At 41.5% G+C, this 24,500-nt stretch overlaps 1 protein-coding gene and 1 pseudogene across 2 annotated transcripts in view; one reads left to right on the forward strand and one right to left on the reverse strand.

Moving 5' to 3' along the window:
- The window catches only part of CDH1 (cadherin 1), a 74,613-nt gene that overhangs the window by 47,714 nt on the left and 2,399 nt on the right, over positions 1-24,500 (forward strand). Inside the window, exons 3-14 of the mRNA XM_081274399.1 lie at positions 671-897; positions 6,101-6,244; positions 6,356-6,511; positions 7,215-7,359; positions 11,866-12,041; positions 12,315-12,443; positions 13,464-13,646; positions 14,689-14,933; positions 17,880-18,025; positions 20,408-20,632; positions 20,970-21,197; positions 23,253-23,383. Of these exons, the coding sequence (XP_081130525.1) occupies positions 671-897; positions 6,101-6,244; positions 6,356-6,511; positions 7,215-7,359; positions 11,866-12,041; positions 12,315-12,443; positions 13,464-13,646; positions 14,689-14,933; positions 17,880-18,025; positions 20,408-20,632; positions 20,970-21,197; positions 23,253-23,383 (2,135 nt within the window). The remainder of the gene's footprint in view (positions 1-670; positions 898-6,100; positions 6,245-6,355; positions 6,512-7,214; positions 7,360-11,865; positions 12,042-12,314; positions 12,444-13,463; positions 13,647-14,688; positions 14,934-17,879; positions 18,026-20,407; positions 20,633-20,969; positions 21,198-23,252; positions 23,384-24,500) is intronic.
- On the reverse strand, positions 8,623-10,075 carry LOC308637706 (heterogeneous nuclear ribonucleoprotein A1-like; annotated as a pseudogene). The gene is made up of 3 exons: positions 9,737-10,075; positions 9,503-9,635; positions 8,623-9,141 (listed from the first exon to the last, which is right to left on the reverse strand). The product of its transcript is annotated as a heterogeneous nuclear ribonucleoprotein A1-like (transcript).

Here is a 24,500-nt window from a genome sequence, read left to right on the forward strand (position 1 = left end):
TCCCCAGCCCTTTTTGTACTTTATTCAGAGACAGGGTCTCACTGAGTTGCTTAGGGCCTCACTAAATTGCTGAGGCTGGTTTTGAACTCATGATCCTCCTGCCTCAGACTTCCAAGCTGCTGGGATTACAGGAATGTGCCACTGTACCTAGCTTGGAGTCTACTCTTAACCATTATGCTATACTGTCTCTCTTAGCATCTGCCACTGTTTGTTGAAATGGATACTATTCATTTAAATGGAGGCTATACACAGCATCTCACTGTACCTTGGTCTCCAACTTGTGGAGTCTGTAGATATCCTATCTCAGTCATTTTAGTGATAGGTTTTCACACTGACAAAAGCCATCCAAAGAAGGGGCCCTTTTTTGGTTATCATTACTGAAACAGAAAAGCTACTTTCTAGATTAGATATTGTTTTCACTTGACAAAACAGTATGAGGAAAAAAAACAGACCACAGTGAGCAGTTGTCCTGTAATTGCGAATGAAGAATTGAATGACAATATCGATTCTGGGGACAGCTTTGTTGTGTCACCCGGTGATGGTTTTGCTTCTGTTTTGCCTGAGTTGCACTTTTGTGGGTGAATCCAGTTTGCTTTTTGGAGAAGGAGCACCCTTGTCTTCAATCTGCCCTAATCCTAATTTCCTAATCACTGTGATTTCTGCCCTGCAGTGAGTTTTGAAGGATGCACGGGTCGACCAAGGTCAGCCTTCTTTTCTGAAGATTCTCGATTCAAAGTAGGCACAGACGGTGTGATCACAGTTAAACGGCCTCTACAGCTTCATAGACCAGAGACAAGTTTTATGGTCCATGCCTGGGACTCCTCCTACAGAAAGCTCTCTACCAAAGTCACACTGAAGGCAGTGGAGCACCACCGTCACCGGCGCCACCACCATCATGTACGTAGGGGTGTACCTTAGAAGTCACACACGTTTGATCTGCTGTTGAATTCGGGTTTCTCAGCCCAGGAGACACCATTGGTATTTGGGGCTGGCTAATTCTGGGGGAAGAGGCACTGTCCTGTGCACCATGGGATTTTGAGCAGTATCTCTGGCCATACCTAGATGCCAGAATCACCTCTATTGATATTGACAACCAAAAAAATACCTTCAGATACTGCCAGGGGTCCTTTCGGGTAGAGTGTTTCAAAATCACCTCCAATTGAGAGGACTTTTTGTTAAACTGAACTACCTCTTGTTGGATTTGGGGGCTTGTTATTAGGTTGTGGGGGTCAGGTAGTACAGAAGAGTGGGTAAAAGCATGGACCCTGAATGGGGTTGAATCTGCCTGCCATTGGTCACCCAGGTAACCTTGGAGGAGTCACTTAGCCTGTCTCTGCTTGATTTTTCTTACTTGTGAAATGAGGTTAAGGAGGACTAAATGAAATACATGTAAAACGTGAAGAATATGCTAGGCATGTGCACCTGTATCCAGGGGGAATTGGTTCCCAAACTCCCCCTCACCTCGCTGCTCAAGTCCCTTATATAACATGGCATAGTATTTGCATATAACCTACACATATTCTCTGTATTCTTTAAAATCTTCTCTAGATTACTTACAATACCAAATACAATATAAATTATTCTTACACAATCTGTACATGTTCAATACAAACACAATTTTGGTGGAGAGGGTACTGGCAATTTTACCCAGGGATGCCTTACCACGGTGCTACATCTCTAATGTCCCCCTTGCCCCCACCCAGGGTTTTGCCAAGTTGCTGAGCTGGACCTTGAGCTTTTCCTGCCTCATCCTCCTGAGTTGCTAAGATTACAGGCCACCATGCTCAGTGGGGTTTTTTTTTTTTGGGGGGGGAAGAGGAAGGTAGGTATTAGGGAGTGAATGAACCCCCAATGCTTTGCCACTGAGCCACATTCCCAGTCCTTTTTATTTTTTATTCTGAGACAGGTTCTCACTAAGTTTCTTAGGGCCTTACTAATTTGTTGAAGTTGGTTTTGAACTTGTGATCCCTCCTGAGTTGCTGGATTTTAGGCTGGCAACACCATACCTGACTGTTTTGTTTTGTTTGTTTTTAAACTTTTGATCCATGGTGATTGAATCCATAGATATAAACCTGCAGATACGTGGGGCTGACTAATAGGTACTTGTTACTTGATAGCTGTTATGGTTTTCCTCCCAGAGGCAGAGTAAATGAGAGGTGGATTCTCTGATCATTTGCTCTTGGTGTTTCTTGTGGGGGCATCTTTACAAAGAATAGGAGGAACCAGAGGAAGCCTATGCCCCACTGAACTGTCACTTGCCCAGGACCCTTCCCCGTTTCGTTTGCAGTGCATGGCCATTAGCTCTGGTGCATATCGGGAGCCTGTAAGTATCGAATGGCCAGATAGATGGGATTGGCCATGAATGGAAGGATGTACGTCTGCCTAGGTTCTTGGCAAGAATGTTTCTGGAGGGTGTTATCAAAAGCCAAATGCCTTCCCTAGCTTTGAAACTCCTCCCACAGCGCTTCCTACCAAAATGTGCCTATGGGGGAACATTCTAGTTGGATCCTGCTTACTGCCTGGGAAAGTTGGACTATACCATAAGTGCCAAAGCCTTTAAGAGCACGTCCTGTTTTCCTCCCTGAGGACTCTTGAGGTTCTTGGTACTTAATAGTCTTCTTGATAGAGTTAATTTTTCTCCCTAGTGGAATCATCAGAAAAATGAGGAAATTAGTAGAGCTACGTTAACATGACTCACTGCCTTCAGTCTCCAGTTGGCCTGGCGTTCACAAGAATAAGTTCAGCTCAATGAATTCTCGCTAGGCAGCTGCCTGTGAAAGCGTCTCACCACCACTGAAACAGTTTTGGACTTGAACTTGGTTTTTCTTTAACTTTCCATCTTCACCTCAGCCAACTTTGCCTCTTCTTCTTCCGCTGTTGCATCAGGAGTTAGTTCAAGTATACATATATAAAACTGCAAATTACAGGTTTTTTTCCCCCAAATACTCTTTTAAGTTAAAGAAGTCCAAAGGTAAGCTGTACCTAGTGTAGAGACTCTACGGTCATCAAGAACCCAGGTTTCTCCTCTCCTCTCCACTTTGCTGCCCTCAGCACATGGATTGTATTCTCACGGTTACCTCATGATCCAAAAATGGCTGCTGTAGTTCTAGTCAGCCTCCTGTCTCAGCCTCCTGAGTAGCTAGATTATAAGTCATGTACCACTACACCTGACAGCATTCTTTATCCTATGTGATAAGAAGAAAGGAACTAGAGGTATAAGCTCAGTAGTAGAGTATTTGCCTAAATATGCAAAACCCTAGGTTTAATCTCAATCCCTAGTACCACATCCCCGACACCTCTCAAAAGAAAAGAGAAAGAGAAGCACGAAAGTGCATTATTTCCTAAGTTATCTTTTAAGCAACCCTTGTGGAATTCTGAAGCAGTACTTCTAATGTATCACATTAGCTAGAACTTAGCCTCATGGCCACACCTGGGTACAAGTGTAACTTTTTAAAGAGATGTAGTTTTTTCTGTGGGTATATTGCTGGGTACAAATTGAGATGTATACTACAGAAAAAGAGTTTTTGGTTTTGTTTTGTATTTAATAAGAAAGGGAGAATGGGTATTGGGGTAGTAGGAAACTCTGTCATAATTGTCTTGACCTTCCCTTTGTTTTGTCTCTAGTTTAAGGGACCCCTGTGGATCCAGGTGCTGCTGTGTTAAGAAAAGGGGCAGCAATCTTACCTGACTCCTGTCCCCAGTACTGGGGATTGACCCTGTGGCATTGTACATGCTGGGGAAGTGCTCTACCCCCAAGTGACACCCCCAACCCCTCTTACTTCATTTTAATTTTGTATTAGAATAGATCTAACTTTCTAGTTCTTTCACTTAATTCAAGTGGGTTTTTGCAGTTTGGTAGCCTGCATGTTCAGTATGAAGAAGACGCACTTTTCCCTCTAATTTCACACATGAAAATGTTAATCCTATGTGTAGCCAGTACAGGATTCCTTACAATTTATTATCATCTGAAAGCATTCTGCAATCCTGATGTCAGCAAGGCATGATCTCTGAATTCCTGTCTGTCTGGCAAATGGGTTTGCATTCGTTCCTCAGTACTTTGGCTGTGAGCAATGATCATTTTCATTGCATGCTGTCAATGGCCAGTATCTTGCATCATTCCTGTTGGATTCCCCAAATGCCATAACTCAGTATTTTTTTAGCCAGTCATTTATTGAGCACTTACAATATGTCAGGTGCTATTTTAAGTACTTTACATGTACCATTATTTCATTTAATCCTTCCAGTGACCTATGATGTAGGTACTGATATCGCCCCCATTTTGGATATTAGGAGACAGATACAGAGAGGTCAAGTGATCTGTCCTGAACAAGGAGGTGCCATAGTGAGGATTCAAAGCCTAGAAGCCTAGTTCCAGAGCCTGCTTTTGGCCCTGGTTGGCCTGCCTCTGTGGGAGACAAATGCAAGGATTGGCAGGACATAGGAGGGGTGTATGCCCTGCGCATGCATGATTGTGGAAGTGCCCTGGGGACTGTACCTGGGTGTGTCTCATTTATCTTTTACATCTTGAATCTAAAAAAAAAAAAAAAAAAAGCCAGGAAATCTGGCTTGAATCAAACTTGGCAAACAGTGATCAGGGAATATGAGTGAGCACCCTTCTGTGGAGAGAGGAAGGTAGAATTTTCCATTGGAAACTCACTAGTCATTCCAAAATACTTCAACATCTAGGCATGGCGGCACGTATCTGGGAATCCCAGCAACTCAGAAAGTTGAGGCAGGAGGATTGCAAATTAGAGGTTAGCCTCAGCAGCTTAGTGAGCCCCTGTATCAAAATAAAAAATAGAAAGAACTGGAATATAGCTCAGTGGTAAAGCACCCCTGAGTTCAATCTAGTATAAACAACAATAGCGAACTTAAAACAATTTGGGAGATATTTTCCTCCCCCCTTCAATTCTCCTATTATCCTGATTATGCATAAAGTTATCTTTACTGCACAAAAAAACTGTTCAATATGAGTCTCAAAGGGTGTTTTTGGTGCTTATCCTAACAGCTTCTGTTAGAGCAAATGGAAACTTTATAGATATAGCACAGTGAGATTAAGAGATTTATATTCATCACAAAGTAGTTCTCAGTGGCAATTCCCCAAACTTGTTTTGGCAGATCAACTTTGGGGAACTATATCCCTGGGAAAAACATAAAAGAAAGGAAATTTAAAAAAAAAATTTTTTTTGTACTTGTAGATGTATATAATACCTTTATTTTATTTATTTATCTTTATGTGGTGCTGAGGATCGAACCCAGGGCTTCACACGTGCTAGGCAAGTGCTCTACCACTGAGCTACAACCCCAGCCCAAAAGAAAGGAAATTGAAAACACTTTCATATTTAGTTATTGAATAAACTCTGATATTAAATCACTAGACTGTAATGCTGCTATAAAAATGACATATATTACATAGACTTGAAATAACTTAAATGATAATCTCAAATGTCAAACTATAGTTATGTATTCATAATGATTATTTGCATTATGGACACTAAGAAGGATCAAAATAGAACATAGTCTTTATTATATGGTTGTATTAGTCAGCTTTCCATCCCTCTAACAAAATACCTGAGGCAATAAACTTATAAACAGAAAGTATCTAGTTTGACTCATGGTTTTGGCAGGTTCCAGTCCAAGTTGCCCTTTTAATTTGGTCCTCTGGTGAAGATAGCACATTATGGTGGGAGTAAGTGGCAGAGCAAACCACTTCCCTGAACAGAGAGGAAGAAGAGGAGACTATTCCCATAATTCTCTTCGAGGACAACTCCAATGATCTGAAAGCTTATCATAGGCCCCACCTCCTGAAGTTTCCACCACCCCGCAATAGCATCAGTCTAGGGGCCAAACCACCTGGAACTTTAGGAAGATGTTCAACATCCAAATTGTAGCAGTGGAAAAGGGGTTCGTTGATTTTTTTGTTTCGGCTGCTTATTTTGGAATGGATATATAATTTCTCATCCAGAAGCAAATGTGTCATTAAGTTAAAACCAACAGTGCCCTCCAGGCTGAAGACAATGAGCGAGTAGGTTGGACAACTCAGGTTTGTAGTCTCTCTCTTGAATTTTCTCATTTTGTTCCTCATCTCCATTCCTCTTAGGAGTCTCTCCCTGGATACCATACAGAAGTGCTCACATTTCCTGATTCCCACCGTGGTCTCAGAAGACAGAAGAGAGACTGGGTTATCCCTCCCATCAGCTGTCCAGAAAATGAAAAAGGTCCATTTCCTAAAGAACTGGTTCAGGTAAAGAAGAAAATTCTCTATTTCTTTGGAAGGAATTTGGCAGAGTAGATCCCGACCAAAGTTGGGATCTTTCCTTGCCAATTGTATTTTTGTTTGTTTGTTTGTTTTCAGATCAAATCCAACAGGGACAAAGAGACCAAGGTTTTCTACAGTATCACTGGCCAAGGAGCTGACTCACCCCCTGTTGGTGTGTTTATTATTGAAAGAGAAACAGGAAAGCTGAAGGTGACGGAGCCTCTGGATAGAGAAAAAATTGCCAAGTACATCGTAAGTACCTCTTGCTTGTTGACCAGGGGGGGTAACATCTCTCCAAAATTCTTTAGTCAACTCCTGTGGGATCCCCAGATCTGATGATCTGGACATGTGGAGAGCTTAGCTTTTGACATCCCTTGACTTGTTGATAAGGTGAAATGGCAGGTGAACCTGGGACAGTTCATCTTTTTTCCTTATTAGGAAAAAGAGGGGGAGGAGTCTTCACCGGTCATGTAGGAGTTTAGACCCAGGATGTCATCCTGTTCTTGGGGCTGGAAGTTCCTAAAGAAAGAAGATAGTGTTGATATTGGAAAGCAAAAACCATTTCTGGGACTTGACAGAAATCAGAGCTTAGGGAAGAGGGAGATTTAGTGTGAATGCCAAATGCAGAAAAATCTGGGAGAAACACCAGACTGAGGGCAGAGCAAACTTGACCCTGAGTGGAGTAAGTCAGAAGTTTTTAGGCCTCTGCCTTTACCTCTGGCCTTGGTGCCCCAGTCTTGCTGTGGGAGACAGAGGCCTGACCTAGTGGTCGTGTTCTATAGCCCATGTGTCGTGATCTCATTGAAGCAGCAGAACACATGTGGGAAAAGTCCTCCCTGGGGGTTCACAGTGGGAAGAGTGGAGGCTGGGCTGAGCCCATGCGACTCTCGCCAGCCCCCATTTCCATCTCGTCTTCCTCATCGGGGCCCAAGTAACCCTCATTTGACTCTTGCAGCTCTTTTCTCATGCCGTGTCTTCAAACGGGAATGCAGTCGAGGACCCCATGGAGATTGTGATCACAGTGACAGATCAGAATGACAACAGGCCCGAGTTCATCCAGGAGGTCTTCCAGGGATCTGTCATGGAGGGAGCTCTTCCAGGTACATGCAAGGCAAGGAGTCAGACACCCAGAGTCACTGAGATACTTTAGATCCCAAAGTGTTAGGGCTGGAGCTCGGGGTCAGGTTACTGAAACTGACCCATTATATGGGTCAGCTTTATTTAGAAGCCATTGGGTGTGTAAAACAATTTGCCCACAGAAACAGATACAACAATTATGAAACAGATCCTCACCAGCACCCTAAACCCCATAAACCCTTCTGGATCACATTCTTATCTCTCCTCCATTATGGTAGCCATTGCCCTGACTTTTCCCCCTCCTTTTGGTGCCAGGGAGTGAACCTAGTTATGCTTAACCACTGAGCAGCATCCCCAGCCATTTATAAATTTTTAAAATTTAGAAACAGGGTCTCACTAAGTTCCTTGGGGCCTTGATAAGTTGCTGAAACTGGCTTTGAACTTGTGATCCTCCTGCCTCAGCCTCCTGAGTCACTGGAATTACAGTCATGTGCCACTGCCCAGCCATTGTCCTGACTTTTAAAAAAGCTTTTTTTTTTTTTTGGGTGGTGATGCATGGGAGGCAAGCACTCTACCAACTGAGCTATATCCCCAGTCCTAAAAAAAAATTTTTTTAAATTGATTTAATAATTATATAGCCTTGACTTTTGTGGTAATCATTCCCTTGATTTTCTTTTCTTTTTTCTTTTTGGTAGTTGTAGATGGATAGCATGCCTTTATTTTGTCTGTTAATTTTATGTGGTGCTGAGGATCGAAACCAGTGCCTCACATGGGCAAGGCAAGATCTTCTGTCACTGAGCTACAGCCTCAGCCCTTTTTGTTTTTGTTTTTGTTTTTTTTTTGCTTTTAAAGACACATTTATTCAGTGTATGATCAGGCTATTACATTTAGCAATCAATAGCATGGGTACAAAAAAAAATCTACATTAAAATCCTTTATTAGAATGCTTTACACTTTCTTTTTTTAATATTTTTTAGTTTTTTTTAGGTGGACACAATATCTTTATTTTGCTTTTATGTGGTGCTGAGAATCGAACCCAGTGCCTCACACATGCCAGGCAAGCATGCTACCACTTGAGCCACATCCCCAGCCCTGAATGCTTTACACTTTCCACAGAACAGAAACTAAAATAACCTGTTATACAATTAGTCCCAAATACAGTCCTCGAGGTTTTTTGCCCATATACATGAGTATTGTCTAAATCATGTCTCCTTTGTAGCAGGCAAACTCTGCCACCACTTTGCTTGGCTGAGTTCACAAATCTATTGTAACTTATAGCTTCCCTGTCACTTCTCTGGCTCTCCTCTCCTGAGATGTTTTGTTCCGTGGCAGTATTTAAACCTTCTGCCATTGCCATAGTTACTACTGCTGCTGGAACCGCCATAGCCCCTCGGTTTCGTGGTCTGCCAGAGTATTGGCCTCCATCACCATAAGGTCCAGAGCTTCTACATCCAAAGTTTCTACCCTTTATGGGTCCAAAATTTGATGGCTGATTGTTGTAATTGCCCAAATCATTGTAGCTTCCACCACCTCCAAAATTGCTTCTGTCCTTACCAAATCCATTGTAGCCATCCCCGCTGCCACCATATCTACCACCATCACAGCTGCCTACAAAGCCACTACAACCACTGAATTTCCTTCCATGACCAAAATTGTCATTTTCACCAAAATCATCTCCATGACCACCACCAAAGTTTCCAGAACCACTTCTACCTCTCTGGCTAGATGAAGCACTAGCCATCTCTTGCTTTGACAGGGCTTTCCTCCCTTCACAGTTGTGGCCATTCACATTATGGTAATTTTTTCTTTCTTTCTTTTTGATATTGGGGATTGAACTCAGGGGTACTTGACCACTGAGTCACATCCCCAGCCCTATGTAGAGACAGGGTCTCACTGAGTTGCTTAGGGCCTCGCTAAATTGCTGAGGCTTTCTTTGAACTTGTGATCCTCCTCCCTCCGCCTCCTGAGCCACTAGGATTACAGGCGTGCACTACTGTGTCCAGCCCACAGTATGGTATTTCTGAATGACAATCTTATACACAAAGTCATGTGTATAAGTTAGAAAAGCAAGGGACTGGCCTTGCCTAGCATGTGTGAGGCCCTGGGTTTGATCCTCAGCACCACATAAAAAACAAATAGAATAAAGGTATTGTGTCCAACTACAACTAAAAAATAAATATTTTGGGGGGGGGAAAAGTCATGAAAGCAAAGCCTCTTTTCTTTCCATTTCCTCTGTCACTCATGATTTCAATAACTTCAATTTTCCTGTTGTGTTCCGAGTAATCTCATAGGTGATGTTCTTTTTTTTTTTTTTAATACCTTTATTTTTCATTTATTTTATTTTTATGTGGTGCTGAGGATCAAACCCAGGGCTTTGCACGTGCTAGGCGAGCACTCTACCGCTGAGCCACAACCCCAGCCCCTCAGTGTCTTCTTTAATGCCAACAACAAAGATCTTTTTCACGGTTAAGTGGGCCCCTGGTCTTTGAGAATCTTCTTTTGAGACAGCTCTCTTTGGTTCCACAACTCTTGCACCTACCTTGTGTAGTCTTGCATTTCTGGCTGCATCCACTTCCTCCACGGTGGCATAAGGACAAACCCAAAGTCCCTGGAGCACTTGGTGTCTGTCATTACCACACAGTCCAAGAGTGTTCCCCATTGGTCAAAATGACTTCTCAGACTCTCATCAGTTATTTCAAAGCTCAGCCCTCCGATGAATAGCTTCTGCAGCTGTTCGGGCTCTTTTTTTTTTTTTTTTTTTGGTAGTTGTAGATGGATATCATACCTTTATTTTGTCTGTTAATTTTATGTGGTACTAAAGATCGAAACCAGTGCTCTTTAGGGACTCTGATTTAGACATGGCTGCAGCAGGCGACCACGGGCAGAAAAGAGTAATCTCATGAACATATCCCTCCCTTGATTTTCTTTATCTTTTACCCAGGTGTAGATTTACCCCTAGGTAATAATTTGCTCCTTTTGCTTACTTTTAAGCTTTATATACATGGAATCATATTATAGATAAATTTCTTTCTTTCTTTTTCTTTCCCCCCTCCCTGATTTTGGGGATTAAACCCAGGGACATTTAACCACTGAACCACATCCCAGCCCTTTTTATTTTTTATTTTGAGCAGAGGGATTGTTTAGGACTTCATTAAGTTGCTGAGACTGACTTCTTGCCTTAGCGTCCTGAGCCACTGGGATTACAGGCATGCACCACTGGGCCTGGTTTATACATATATTTCTATGACCTCTTTCATTATGCATGTAAGATCTTCATTGGTGGGCATGATAGATCATTCATTTCATTTCTGCTAAGTATTCCCTTCTGTGGTTAATTATGTAAAGCTTATTCCACTGTTGATAGAAATTGGGGCTCTTTTTGTTTGTTGCTATTCTGAACAGCATTCTTAGAATATCCTTACATATCTCCTGGTACAAATACATGACAATATCTCTAGGGTACACATTCATAATGGTGTATTATGTGTATTCAGCTTTACTTAATGGTGTCAAGTATGTTTTCAAGGTCGTTAAAACCAGTTTATACTCCCAGAAATTGTTTAATGGTTTTGTTTTTGCCAATCTGTTGGGCATGTGATGCCATCTTGGTGCAATTTAAAATTGTACTTTCGGGCTTAGAGTGTGGCTCAGTGGTAGAGCACCTACCTAGCATGCATGAGGCTCTGGACTTAATCCCCAGCACTGCAAAAAAATAAAAATTCAAACAACAACAACCTGCATTTCTGGGGTGACTAATGGGCTATGTAAGCATCTTGGCATATGCTTACCAGCTATTTTTAATTTGTTTCTTCTTTATGATTTGTCTATTGAAGTTTTTTTTTTTTTGCCTTTTTTTGTTTTGTTTTGTTTTCTTAGATCAGTTGTATTTTTGCTATTGATTCTTTTTTTTAATATATTTTTTTAATATTTATTTTTTGGTGTATCTGGACACAACACAATGCCTTTATTTTTATGTGATGCTGAGGATCGAACCTGGGTCCAGCCCATGCTAGGCGAGCACTCTACCACTGAGCCACGATCCCAGCCCGCTATTGATTCTTAAGTTACTTAGATATTTTGGACACTGGTCCTTTGTCAGTCACATGTGTTTTTAAGTATTTTACTCCACCTTAAAGGTAATGATGCCAAATGACCATTCTCTAATGAACTGAGAAGTGAATTGCAGAAAATTCTGGAATTTTTCTTTTACATGACATTCAACTCAGTATGAGATATGGCAATATGTTTTAGTAAAAGTTTATAGTTATTTCCAATAAATCTTCTCACTTCCGCCCCAAAATTTGTCCTGGGGATGTTGAGTTCCCTGAACACGGCTCATGTAGTGTAGTGCTTGCTTTTTTCCCCTAGCAATTTGGTGAGAATTTTAGAAATTAGAGAAGAGGGGAACTATAACAAAGTGCCATCTGTAGGGTCCTCCTTTACCACTCTGGCCAGGATTGAACTGAACAGTACTAAGCAGGTCCCAGGGTGCAGCCCAATTAAATCTTCCTCTTCCTTGATGCTTCCAGGAACCTCTGTGATGCAGGTCTCAGCCACGGATGCAGATGACGATGTGAACACTTACAATGCTGCCATTGCTTATACCATCCTCTCCCAAGAACCCGAGTTGCCTCACCGCAATATGTTCACCATCAACCGGGAAACAGGGGTCATCAGTGTTGTCACCACCGGGCTGGACAGAGAGGTCAGGCAGAGCTCAGGAGGATCCAGTGGGAATTGAAAGCAAATGTATATTAGCTACATGCCACTGCAAAACTCTGCTATGGCCAGTTGCTAGTTAGTGTGATGGTCTGAGCTTTGCATCTAAACAATTGCCCAATTTTCTGTGCCTAGATGCATGAGAACTGGTATTTAAGCTGAGAAAATATTGTAGTTCTGTATGTGCAATCGGCTTGTTTGGGCCCCTGTGGCTATTGCTATTGGTCCTGACTCAGGTGTATGTGTGATCTGTCTGCAGAGTTTTCCCAAGTATACTCTGGTGGTTCAAGCTGCTGATCTCCAAGGTGATGGCTTGAGTACCACAGCAAAAGCCATCATCACAGTCACTGACACCAACGATAACCCTCCCATCTTCCACCCAACCATGGTAAGCTTGCAACTGCTTAGGTGGTTTCCAAAGAAAAGTCCATTATTCAAGGTCAAGACCTTGAGAACTCTTCCCCGAACTAGTAAATGTTAATTCTAAATCTACTGTGAGCATCTTTGTTCCATCCTTGGCCTGGAGCCCATCAGCAAAGAATTATAAAGTTGTAAAAGCACCCATTGTATCCATTTCCTCGAATTATGCATCTTTGTAGCAAATCTTACCAGGTTTCATGTATTTATATTTTCTAAACTTATATACTAGGCACTGTGTCACAAAGCTAAAAGTCTGGTCTCATGGAGCTAATAGTCTACATCAGGAAGATGTTTTGCAATTTATAGGAATACTGATGCCAAGAGTGTTAAATGCAATTAAGGAGATTCTGAGAGCCAAATAAAATAACTTTGAATATTATCCTGAGCACAGGGGGTCATTGTTAAAGGGTTTTTTCTTTCTTTCTTTGTGGTGCTAGGGATTGAACCCAGGGCTTGTACATGGGAGGCAAACACTCTCCCAGCCCTTGTTAAAGGGTTTTAAGGAGAGGATTTTAATAACCAGACATGACTGGTAGAGAACAGAGGGGGGCTGGAGGTGAATGAACTAAGATCATCTGACCAAGATCCCTCACTATCAGCCGCTATGCCCCAGGAAGCTACTTTTTTTTTTTTTTAATATTTTTCAGTTGTTGATGGATCTTTATTTTATTTATTTGTATGTGGTGCCGAGAATCAAACCCAGTGCCTCATGCATACTAAGCAAGCACTCACTGAGCCACAAACCCAGCCCAGGAAAGCTACTTTTTAAGTACTCATGGAGGAGGGTACCATGAATACTAACTGCTCTGTGCACAGATATAAGGGCCTGCTCCTAGAGTGAGGACATCCTTTGAGATTTGTGCTTGCTGCCCAACCTGGTTTTGTTACACCATCTCCTTTAGGCTCAGGCTCAGAATGGATTCCTTTAGCCCGAGACCTGGTTCTACTCTCCATGTCAGTATGACCTATCTTTTCCTTTGTCCTGCAGTATGAGGGTCAGGTGCCTGAGAATGAAGTTAATGCTGTCATCACTACACTCAAAGTCACTGATGCGGACGTCTCCAACACCCCGGCGTGGGAGGCCGTGTACACCATATTAAATGATAATGAGCAACAGTTTGTTGTCGTCACAGACCCAATGACCAATGATGGCATTCTGAAGACAGCTAAGGTTTGTATGGTGCCTGGTAAGCCGCGTAACCTAGCAGCCAGCTGCTCTCTTGCCCGCCACTGTTTTCTCAGAAGTAGATTAGTATTGGTAGGGTGGGGGGGGCAGATTGCCCAGGTTCTGGTGGGTCAGTTGTACAGGGCTTGTGGGGTACTAAAACCTAAAATTGAAGAGGCAGTACCATTGGCTCCCCCCTACCTTTTTGTGCACCGTGGATTGAACCCAGGGGTACTCTACCACTGAGCTACACTCTAAGCCCTTTTTGTTTTTATTTCGAGATAGGGTCTTACTGAGTTGCTTAGCCTGGCTTCAAATGTGAAATCCTTCTGCCTCAGTTTTCTCAGCCTCTGGGGTTACAGGTGTGTGCCACTGAGCCCAGGAGTACCATCTGCTTTAATGTGCTTGGTACCAGAAACATTGGCCTCTCCTAATCCCCTTTCTGTTTTGCAAATAAGAGAGAATAATGTGATTTACTGGTGTTGGCTGTTTTATTGTGTGTGTGAAAAATGTCCTAGAAACTTGGAAACTAAGAAGTTGGCTGAGTTGCTTGTTGAAGTTGAGAAAAGGCAGATGCCTGGAATAGCCCCTGAGCTTTGACATCCTCTTTAGCAAGTGAACTGCCATGTTTAACTGCTGGTGTGTCCAACCAAGAGCAATGGTTAAGGATTTAATTTTTGTTTAGTTTTACCAACATCAAATATTTCTTGACATTTTTTTATTTTTTGAGTGGTAGTAGGGGTTGAACCCAGCACATTGTGCATGCTAGACAAGCACCCTGCCTCTAAGCTATAGCTGTAGTCCTTATATTTTCTTCATTATTTATGTATTTCGTGGTACCAAGGGACGCTTAACCGTGGAGCCACATCCCCAGCCCTTTTTATTTTTCATTTTGAGACAGGTCTCCTAAGTTGCTGAGGTTGGCTTTGAATTTACAATCTTCCTGTCTTAGCCTCCCAAGTTACCAGGGTTGGTTACAGGCATGCACCACCACACCAGGCCCTTGTATTTTATTTTTAATCTTTTTTTTTTCCTTCCTGTTCTCTAGGGTTTGGATTTTGAGGCCAAGCAGCAGTACATTCTATATGTTACAGTGACAAATGTGGCCCCCTTTGAGGTGACTCTCCAAACCTCCACAGCCACCGTCACTGTGGATGTGGTGGATGTGAATGAAGCCCCCATCTTTGTGCCTCCTGAAAAGAGAGTGGAGGTGCCTGAAGACTTTGGTGTGGGCCTGGAAATCACGTCCTACACAGCCCGGGAGCCAGACACCTTCATGCAACAGAAGATTACGTGAGTGTGTGGGTTTCTCAATGGTCTTGTGACAAGTGGATATTGGTGTGTGTGTGTGTATGATTTTATTTATTTATTTATTTATTTATTTATTTTTAGGTAAACACACATATAGTTATGCTTCACTTAATGATAGGAATATGTTCCAAGAAATTCCTCTTTGGCTTGTTCATCATTGTGTGAACACGATTATTATACAAATTAAATTAGCCCCATTGTCACTAGGTGATTATGAATGCAGTGTTTGGATGACTGATCCTCATTATGTGGCACATGAGTATTTCACTCCTGGCATGGTTGGACTGTGCAACACCTTTCTCTTGTTCTTTTTTTTTTTTTTTTTTTTTTTTATTCCTGTGCCCCACATCATTTCCTTTCCCTCAATAGTTGGCCATTCTAGGTTTAATGTCCTTCCATCTATTTTTCTGTTTTGTTTTGTTTTGAAACAGGGTCACACTAAACTGCTGTGAATTTGTGATCCTCCTGCCTCAGCCTCTCAAGTTGCTAGGATTACAGGCGTGCATCCCAGCTTTGAGTTCTTATGATAATGTAGTAGGAATGTGATTTTGTTTTCTTGTTTGTTTGGTTTGGTTTGGTTTGGTACTGGTGATTTAGCCCAGGAGTGCTTTACTACTGAACTACATCCTCAGTCTTTTAATTTTTTATTCTGAGTCTGAGGCTGGTGATCCTGCTACCTCAACCGATCGAGTTGCTGGGACTAAAGGTGTGTGCCATCAGGTCCAGCAGCTTTGATTTGCTTTGTTTTGTTGGTGGCATTGGGTATTGAATCCAGGATTTTGAGGTAGACAAGTGCTCTACCACAGAGCTATTTTCCCAGTCTTTCTCTAAGATTTCCCAATCTGACCTCTTGTCAGCCTCCTGAGTAGTTGAGACAGGGTCACAATGTATCTGGCTGTTTTGTTTTAAGGCATGGTCTTCCTTTGTTGCCTGGAATGTCCTGGACATGGGCTCAACTGGTCCTCCTGCCTCAGCCTCCTATGTACCCAGAGTCACTGCCCTTGCCTATAGGAATATGATTTAAAATTATGCATGTGGTATTGTGTTATTAGTAGCTTACCATTTCTTGTTTTGAATTTGAGGGCACCTACAACACTTTGCTTTGAAATACATTAATTTTGTACATATAGTGAGTGTACTAATCATAATCCAAGGGATACTTCTAGGTTGTATAAAATAGAAGGCCTGATAAAAAGTATTTTTAATCACAGCGTGAAAGAATATGAAAAACAAAATAAAATAATGTAGGATTTTGAGTCTGGAGCGTAATCTCAGCGATTTGGGAGATTGAGGCAGGTGGACTACAAGTTCGAGGCCAGTCTCAGCAACTTAAGGAGGCCTTGAGCAACTTGGTGAGACCCTATATCAAAATAAAAAATAAAAGTGTGCTTTACCACTTTGAGGTATATCCATTGGGTTCAATTCCTACTACCAAAAGTGATGGTGATGGTGGTGGTGGTGGTGAGATGATGATGATGATATAAGGTCATAATAAGCATTGCTTTGGGCAAGAATTACTTATAGATGTTAAGTTCATTGTGTAAAAGTGGGTAAAAAGGATGTTTCCAAATGACCTTCTGCTAGATTATAGATTAACTACAAAGAGAAAAAGGTACGTTTCTTGTGAAGAAATCCAGCGACTTTTCCTTATCCAAGTGATCAAAGTTGACATTACCAATAAAAGAACAGATGGACATCAAGAGCCTTCTAAGGTGATGCACCAAGAAGGACACAACCTCACCTCTACAGGGTTTTCAGCCCCTCTGTACCCTCCAAAAGGGAATAATTAGACAATCTGAAATTGAGGCACATCCTACAAAACTGGCCCACACATTTAAAAAATGTCAGGTATAAGAAGGAAAGGGCAAGGTGTGCGTCCAGATTAATGGAAACTAGAGACACGTCAGCTACATGCCATTGATGAGCCATTAAATCGCTGGAGATTAATCTGGATACTGGTTCCATTTCAGTGAGGATGGGGCTGGACAGAGAAGACTTTGGGATACTGAGAACAGACTGAATCCAAAAAGGTGCAAGATCACTATAAAAGACATTTGGGGGAATATTTGACAATTCAAACATGTATCCTACATTCAATAATAATGTTCTGTCATAAGAGTTTTGTTTCCTGAGCTGGGGTTGTGGCTCAGTGGTAGTGCATTCGTCTGGAATATGTGAGGCACTGGGTTCGATCTTCAGCACCACATAAAAATAAATAAATAAAATAAAGGTGTTGTGTCCATCTACAATTTAAAAAACATTTAAAAAAAAAGAGTTTTGTTTCCTGAATTGAAAATCAATATGTGAGCCTTGTGTGGTGGCATACACCTATAATCCCAGCTGCTTGGGAAGCTAAGAGGGGGGATCACAAGTCAAAGCCAGTGTGGGCAATGTAGTGAGAACCTGTCTCCAAAATAAACTGTTCAATTCCTAGTACCACACAAGAAAGAGGGAAAGAAAAAAGAAAATTAATCTGTGGTTGAAACTATACAAATTTACATATTTTATAAACTTACATATTTATTCATAAATATATGTATATATGTAAAAATATATATATACACACATGTTTCTGTTCTTAGGAAATACACTGTAGTATAGGTAAGTAAAGGAACATGGTATCATCAACTCATTCTCAAATGACTTAGCAAAATAAGAAATTATGTGTGTGTGTGTGAATATATAGTTTGAGAAAGTAAATGTTGCAAAATGATAACAATGGGTAAATCAACGGCTAGGGATGTAGCTCAGTGGTAGAGTGCTTGCCTAGCATGTCAAGGCCCAACACTTCACAAAAAGGTTGTAGAGTTGATAGTTCTTAAAATAAAAATGTTGGAAATAATGATATAAATCAGGAGGTACCTTAGTCTTCTCTAGCTCGGTGCTTTTTGATGTTCCCATGCTAAGCCAGGGCCTATAACTTTTCAGATATCGCATTTGGAGGGACACTGCCAACTGGCTGGAGATTAATCCGGAGACTGGTGCCATTTTGACTCGGGCTGAACTGGACAGAGAGAACTTTGAGCATGTGAAAAATAGCACGTATACGGCCCTCATCATTGCCACGGACAATGGTAGGATACCGGCCCCACCCTTCTGGCCCCCTTGCCTCCTTTGCCCCCATCCTTCTTTTGGAAATGAGTTCATTCTTTTTAATTTTAGACAAGAATTATCATTATCAAAAATACAAATGAGTCAAATAGAAGTTCCTTTTCAACTGCCCTCTCTATTCCTACTGTCCATTCCTTTCCCCATGGGGGCCTGGGTTTGTGTTCCAGGTCTGTGACTTAGTACCTGTGTGACATTGCACTTACTACTTAATTTTATGTCTGTCAATTCCTTCATGTAGCAAAATGATAATATTCCATCCAGATTAAATAAGTTAATGAGTGTAAACATACCTAGAATAGCCACTAGCTATCTAAGGACTTTTTTTTTTTTTTTTTTTGTCTGTTTGTTTGTTTGTTTTGGTACCGGCACTAAACTCAGGGACATTGGACCACTGAGCCACATCTCCAGCCCTATTTTGTACTTGAGACAGAGTCTTACTGAGTTGCTTAGTGCCTCACTTTTGCTGGGTCTGGCTTTGAACTTGCGATCTTCCTGCCTCAGCCTCCCCAGCTGCTAGGATTATAGGCGTGTGCCACTGCACCTGGCAGGACTGGTATTTTTATCAACAGGTGTGAGTGCACCTAGATTATTTCTGTATATTTAAATACACTGATATATTGGTTTAAGGCTTATTAAATTTTATTTTGTTATAAAAGCATTATCTATATTGTTTAAAATTTAAATTTGGGGACTTCGTATATAGCTGAGCAATAGAGCACTAGTGTAGCATGTATGAGGCCAAGGGTTCAAACTCTAGCACAAACAAACAAACAAACAAATAAATATTTATTTAATTTGGCAGTGTGTCTTTAGGATAAAGATTTGCCAGGCCTGGTGGCGTATGCCTGTAAACCAGGCAACTCTAGAACTGAGGCAGGAGGATCATAAGTTCAAAGCCAGCCTCAGCAACTTAGTGACAAAGCAAGACCCTGTCTCAAAATGAAAAGGGCTGGGGATGTGGCTCCGTGGTTAAGTGCCCCTGGGTTCAAACTCCCCTTGCCACAACATCCCCCCTGCCCCACTCTATGAAAAGATAGAGAGATCTGCCGTGGCGTATGCTAGATATATCTCTTTTTAAGAATGATGTTTTCTGGGTCTGGGAGTATAGCTCAGAGGTAAGATACTTGCTTAGGATGCATGAAGCCATGGGTCCAGTCTCCATTACCACCAGAAAAAGAGAGAAAGAGTTATCTGTATGTAGTATAATTTGATCATTCACATATCAAAGGACATAGGTGTTTACAATTATTATTTCCATGATTAGTGAGTGGACATACTTAATGCCTCTGTTCACAGGCATGCTCCTCAGACAGATGTTTCAAGGCAGAATTACTTGTTAAGAGATTTACAAACTTCTCAGGGTTAATTTTCTTCCCACTTGTCACCTGGTAACCTGTTAAGGAAGTAATCTAGATTTGATCATGTGGAAAGGAGAGAGAGGGCCAGGCAAGTGAGGCCATCATGAGGCTCCATTTGCAGGGCAGAGAGCTGCCCATTGCTTCAGCTGCAGTACGCTCTGGCTCCTTGGGGATTCCCCAGCCTGGCCTGGAAGTAAGTTAAGGTAAATGGTACCGGAACCAAGGGTGGGCAGACTTATTCTGTAAAGGACCAGGGAGTAAAAATTTTAGGCTTTACAAAACTGTCCACTCTCTATTGCCATTGGAACCTACAGCCAGCCATAGAAAATCCATAAAGGGATGAGCATAACTGTGTTCCTAATTTGGCCAGAAGACCTTAGCTTGCTGACCCTGACCTAAATAATCATAGCCAAGGGGTGATGGTTCTAAGTGGTTCCTGTAAGTTTGCTTTTTTTGTTGTTGTTCTTCTTCTAATTAGATATACATGACAGTAAAATGAATTTTGTCCCATTACACATAAACGGAATTAAGTGTTGCTTTATTGCATGAATTGTCTTTCCCCTAAGTGCTGAATGTGGGACCCAGGGCTTCACATTTGCTAGATAAGCACTTTACCACTAAGCTCTATCCCCAGCCTTTGCCTTGCTTTTAACATACAGTCTAAAAGGAGAATGAAGTTTATCCCATAAAATCTACTAGCTAATTAAAAAGGGTTTTTTGTAAAGTTTATTTATTTATTTTTGGTGTCAAGAGATTTAACCCAGGGGCGTTCAACCACTGATCCAAATCCACAGCCCTTTATATTTTCAGTTTTGAGACAATGTCTGGCTAAGTTGCTTACAGCTTTGCTAATCTGCTGAGGCTGGCCTCAAACTTGCAATCTATTTGCGTTAGCCTCCTGAGTTGCTGGAATTATAGGCATGCACCACTGTTTCAGGCTTCATTAATATTCCTGAGTGGGGACATTTCCTCTGTGTTTTCTCTTAGGTTCTCCGATTGCCACTGGAACAGGAACGCTTCTCTTGATCCTCTCCGACATAAATGATAATGCTCCCATACCAGAATCTCGAAATGTCTACTTCTGCCAGAAGAATCCACAACCTCAGGTCATAAACATCATAGACCCAGATCTTCCCCCCAACACTTCACCCTTCACAGCAGAACTGACACATGGGGCGAGTGTGAATTGGACCATTGAGTACAGTGATCCAGGTGGGAACTTGAACTTGATTTCTCCACCCTGCTTCTCCCTGCTGTGTTTCTCCTTTCCTTTTCCCTGCCTGCTGCTCAATTTCCGTTCCCACTCTACTTGACAGCCCTTTCCTTTGTTATTTGCTCCTTGTGTCTTCTACACTTATGGCATCATCTCAAAGGTCTCCTTCATTTCCTCACATTTTGCCTTGTGACATACTGCCTTGTAACCAAAACCCCAAGCAGCTTCATTTTCTTTATTCACCTTTGGAGCATCTTTAGTTCCCTCCCAGTCTTTATTTATCTATCTCTTTATTTTTCTTCTCCTGGTCCCATTAATTTGTTTTGCTTTCCTCAGCTCAAGAGTCTCTCATTTTGAAGCCAAAGAAACCCTTAGAGTTGGGTGAATACAAAATCAATCTCAAGCTCATGGATAATCAGAACAAAGACCAGGTGACCACCTTGGACGTCCATGTATGTGACTGTGAGGGAACTGTCAACAACTGTATAAAGCCAAAATATGCAGAAGCGACACTAGAAGTTCCTGCCATTCTAGGGATTCTTGGCGGGATCCTTGCTTTCCTAAGTAAGTGCAGCTGGCAATGTGTTTAAGCCTTTGGCTCCTCAAGTGGGGAAGGTTTATTTCCTGGAAAGAACTTTTAATTAAGGTGCTAGTTAGAAGATGAAAGAGACTCTCAAGTAGAGTGGTTTAAATAAAGTAGAAGTTTGTCTTTTACTGAACATTTCAGAGGTAAGTGTCCAGGAGTGGAAGACATACCATTCACGAAGTCAAAGGGGGACTCAGAGTTTCTTTTCCTCTCTCAGTGCTTTCCAAGCCTCAGTGAATACAGGTGGGACACAAACACATGAAGCTTTTCTTGCATTTCACCAATATTTAACCGTTTATTCGGCACCAGGCTTTGTCAGACACTGGGGGCACTGGGTTTTTGGTAATAAGAAACATCCCTTGAGAAAGACAGTAGAATGAATTGGACATAACTTTCTTATGTTCATATATGGATATACCACCAGTGGAACTCCGTGTCATGTACAACCACAGAATGGGATCCTAATTAGAATAAGTTATGCTCCATGTATGTATGATATCAAAATGCACTCTACTGTCATGTCTATCTATAAAGAACAACAACAAAAAATCATTATGCCAGAACCATGCATACTAATATCAATAACCAGGTTTCCCAGGATATATAAGAGTGCTGATCACTGATCTGAATGCTGGAGGTATCAGTGAACAAAACAAAACATTTATCCATGGATATTCTAGGTGAAGACAAAAAATAAACATATCTACAAGTAAATGGAAAAAAATAAAATAAAGTATCCTTTGGGAAACCAACCATAAGATTCTGCATGGTTAGGAACTGTTTGCAGCCTGCAGTGTCTCATTCATGCCACATCCCTAGTGCAGAGACAGGCAATTAGCGAATACTCAGTATTTTCATCCATGAATCCTGAACTAGAGAATTACATTGTTTATCTGTCTACCATCCTGGCTCAGAAGCAATAGGCAGAGTGCATATAAGGAATCTTTCCCAAGTTTATGGAAACCTCCTGTTTCAATGAGATAATGCTTCTCCAAAATACAGTGTATAAGTGCTTGGGCACTTGTACTTATAACACACATGAAAACAAAAAATAATTAAAGCAAAAATAAATAATGAAAACACAGAATCCTTTTCCCTCCTCATTCACAAATTATTTTTTAAAGTGATGTATGTATTCAAATTATAATCTCAAAATCAAGTGAAAACTTTGGAAATATAATTTAAAGCTTGAGCTAGCTTGCTTATACAATCTTTTTTTTTTTTAATGTTCTTTTTAGTTATACATGACAGTAGAGTATATTTTGGAATTTATACAAACATGGAGTACATCTTGTTCTAATTGGGATCCTAGTCTTGTGGTTGTACATGATGAAGAGATTCACTATGGTGTATTTATATTCATACATAGAAAAGTTAAAATAGATTCATTCCACTGTCTTTCCTATGCTGTCCCCGTTTCCTCCCTTCATTCACGATCTTTGTTTTAAGATTAAGAACATGTCAGGTGATTCTGTAGTCTGTAACAGTTGCTAATCTCATCTGTTGCTGTAACAGATTAACAATCACAGGCATGCACCAGTCACACTTAGACTCTCCCACAACCCCTGCTCACAAACCTTGAATGGCTCCAACTCATTCAAAATCAAAGCCATAGCCTTGTAGTGGTCCATCCCTAGCCTCTTTTCCACTTCAGCCACATTGGCCTCTTCCCCCTTCCTCAATCACACCAAGCACACACCTGGCTCAGGGTCTTTGCCCCTACCATTTCCTCTGCCTGGAACACTTTGCCCCAGAATCTGGGGGGAAATGACCTTGATTGGTTTAAAGATCCATCTGAAACTTAAAGAACACATTGGAATTCAAGCATCATAGTCAGCTATGTTGTATCACATTTATTAAATTCAAGGACGTGAGTGTCATTCATGTGGGTTGACTGCATGTGTGTTAAAGGTGGCCAGTGGCTGCTGTCTGCCTGCCTCTGGTCTAGAATGTAAGTTGTGGGTACTCTGTGATGGCGGCTTCTGGCTTTCCTTGCCCGTAGCTTGCATCACTCTCTCTCTCTCCCCCTCCAGTCCTGCTTCTGCTGCTTCTGCTGTTTGTTCGGAGGAGAGGGGTGGTCAAAGAGCCCCTACTGCCACCAGAAGATGACACCCGGGACAACGTTTATTACTATGATGAAGAAGGAGGTGGAGAAGAAGACCAGGTGGGTTTTTGAAACATAAAAGCTCGGTGTCTATCTGATAAGGCAGACATTGAAATAGCTGTGCCACTCTGTGTATTATTCTTAAGGGAAAACCCCCTAAAATGGACATTGTCATTAGGTATCATCATTATCATCCTTACCAGCATAACTAACATTTATTCATTGCTTACTGTACTGTACCCAGATGAGAGAACTGAGGTAGAGAGCAGTTGTATGGCTTGCCCAAGGTCATACACCTAGTCTGGCTTCAGAGCCTACACTCTTTGTATTGTCAGGACATGAACTTCAATTAAGTTGTCTTTGGAGATAATTTGTAGAAATTATTGTAGAATAGCAACCTATTTTAATATTTGGTTTCTCTTGAGTTTTTAGTTAGGCCAAACTGTTTTTGCTTTTTTAGAAGTTAAGTCTTTTTTTTTTTTTTTTTTTTTTTTTCCTCCACAGTACTGGGGCTTGAACTCGATAGTGTTAGTCCTGAGCTATACCTTTTTGATTTTTTTAAAATTTTGAGATAGGGTCTCAACTAAATTGCTAAATTGTGGAGGCTGGCTTCTAACTTGCAATCTTCCTGGCTTGGCCTCCCAAGTCACTGGAATTACAGGTGTGTGCCACCACACCTCGAATGTGTATCTGAGTGTGGGATTGGGGATCGAGTCCCATTCCTTGCATATGTGAGGCAAGTGCTCTATCAGTGAGCTACATCCCCAGCCTGAGATATTAATTCTTGAGGCCCTCTCTGTTTTTCCCTGAGTTTACAAATGGACTTGTCTTGTCTTACTCAATGTTCCAGATTTCAAGGCGTTTTTAAGTCTAATCAGAGGGTACGCTGTTGCAGTAACTTATCACAGCACCACCATATAGTACACAACCCCAGGATTTCAGCAGCACACATCAATAAGCATACCTTTCTCGGGCATTTGTGGGTTAGCTGGAGCAGTTGCTAATCTCAGTGGGGTTCACAAGAATCTGAAGGTTGGCTGCAGCTCACTGACCTTGGCAGATTTTTAGATGAATGACTCTAAGCCTCAAGTTGTGTCCAGGTCTGTTCCTCCTTTGTACAAGCAGGCTAGTGCCTTTCAAGCTTTTGCCTGTTGTCACCTTGCTGAAAACAAGTCAC

Source organism: Spermophilus citellus (assembly GCF_964194105.1).
Source record: "Spermophilus citellus genome assembly, chromosome: 18".
Taxonomy (NCBI): Eukaryota; Metazoa; Chordata; class Mammalia; order Rodentia; family Sciuridae; genus Spermophilus; species Spermophilus citellus.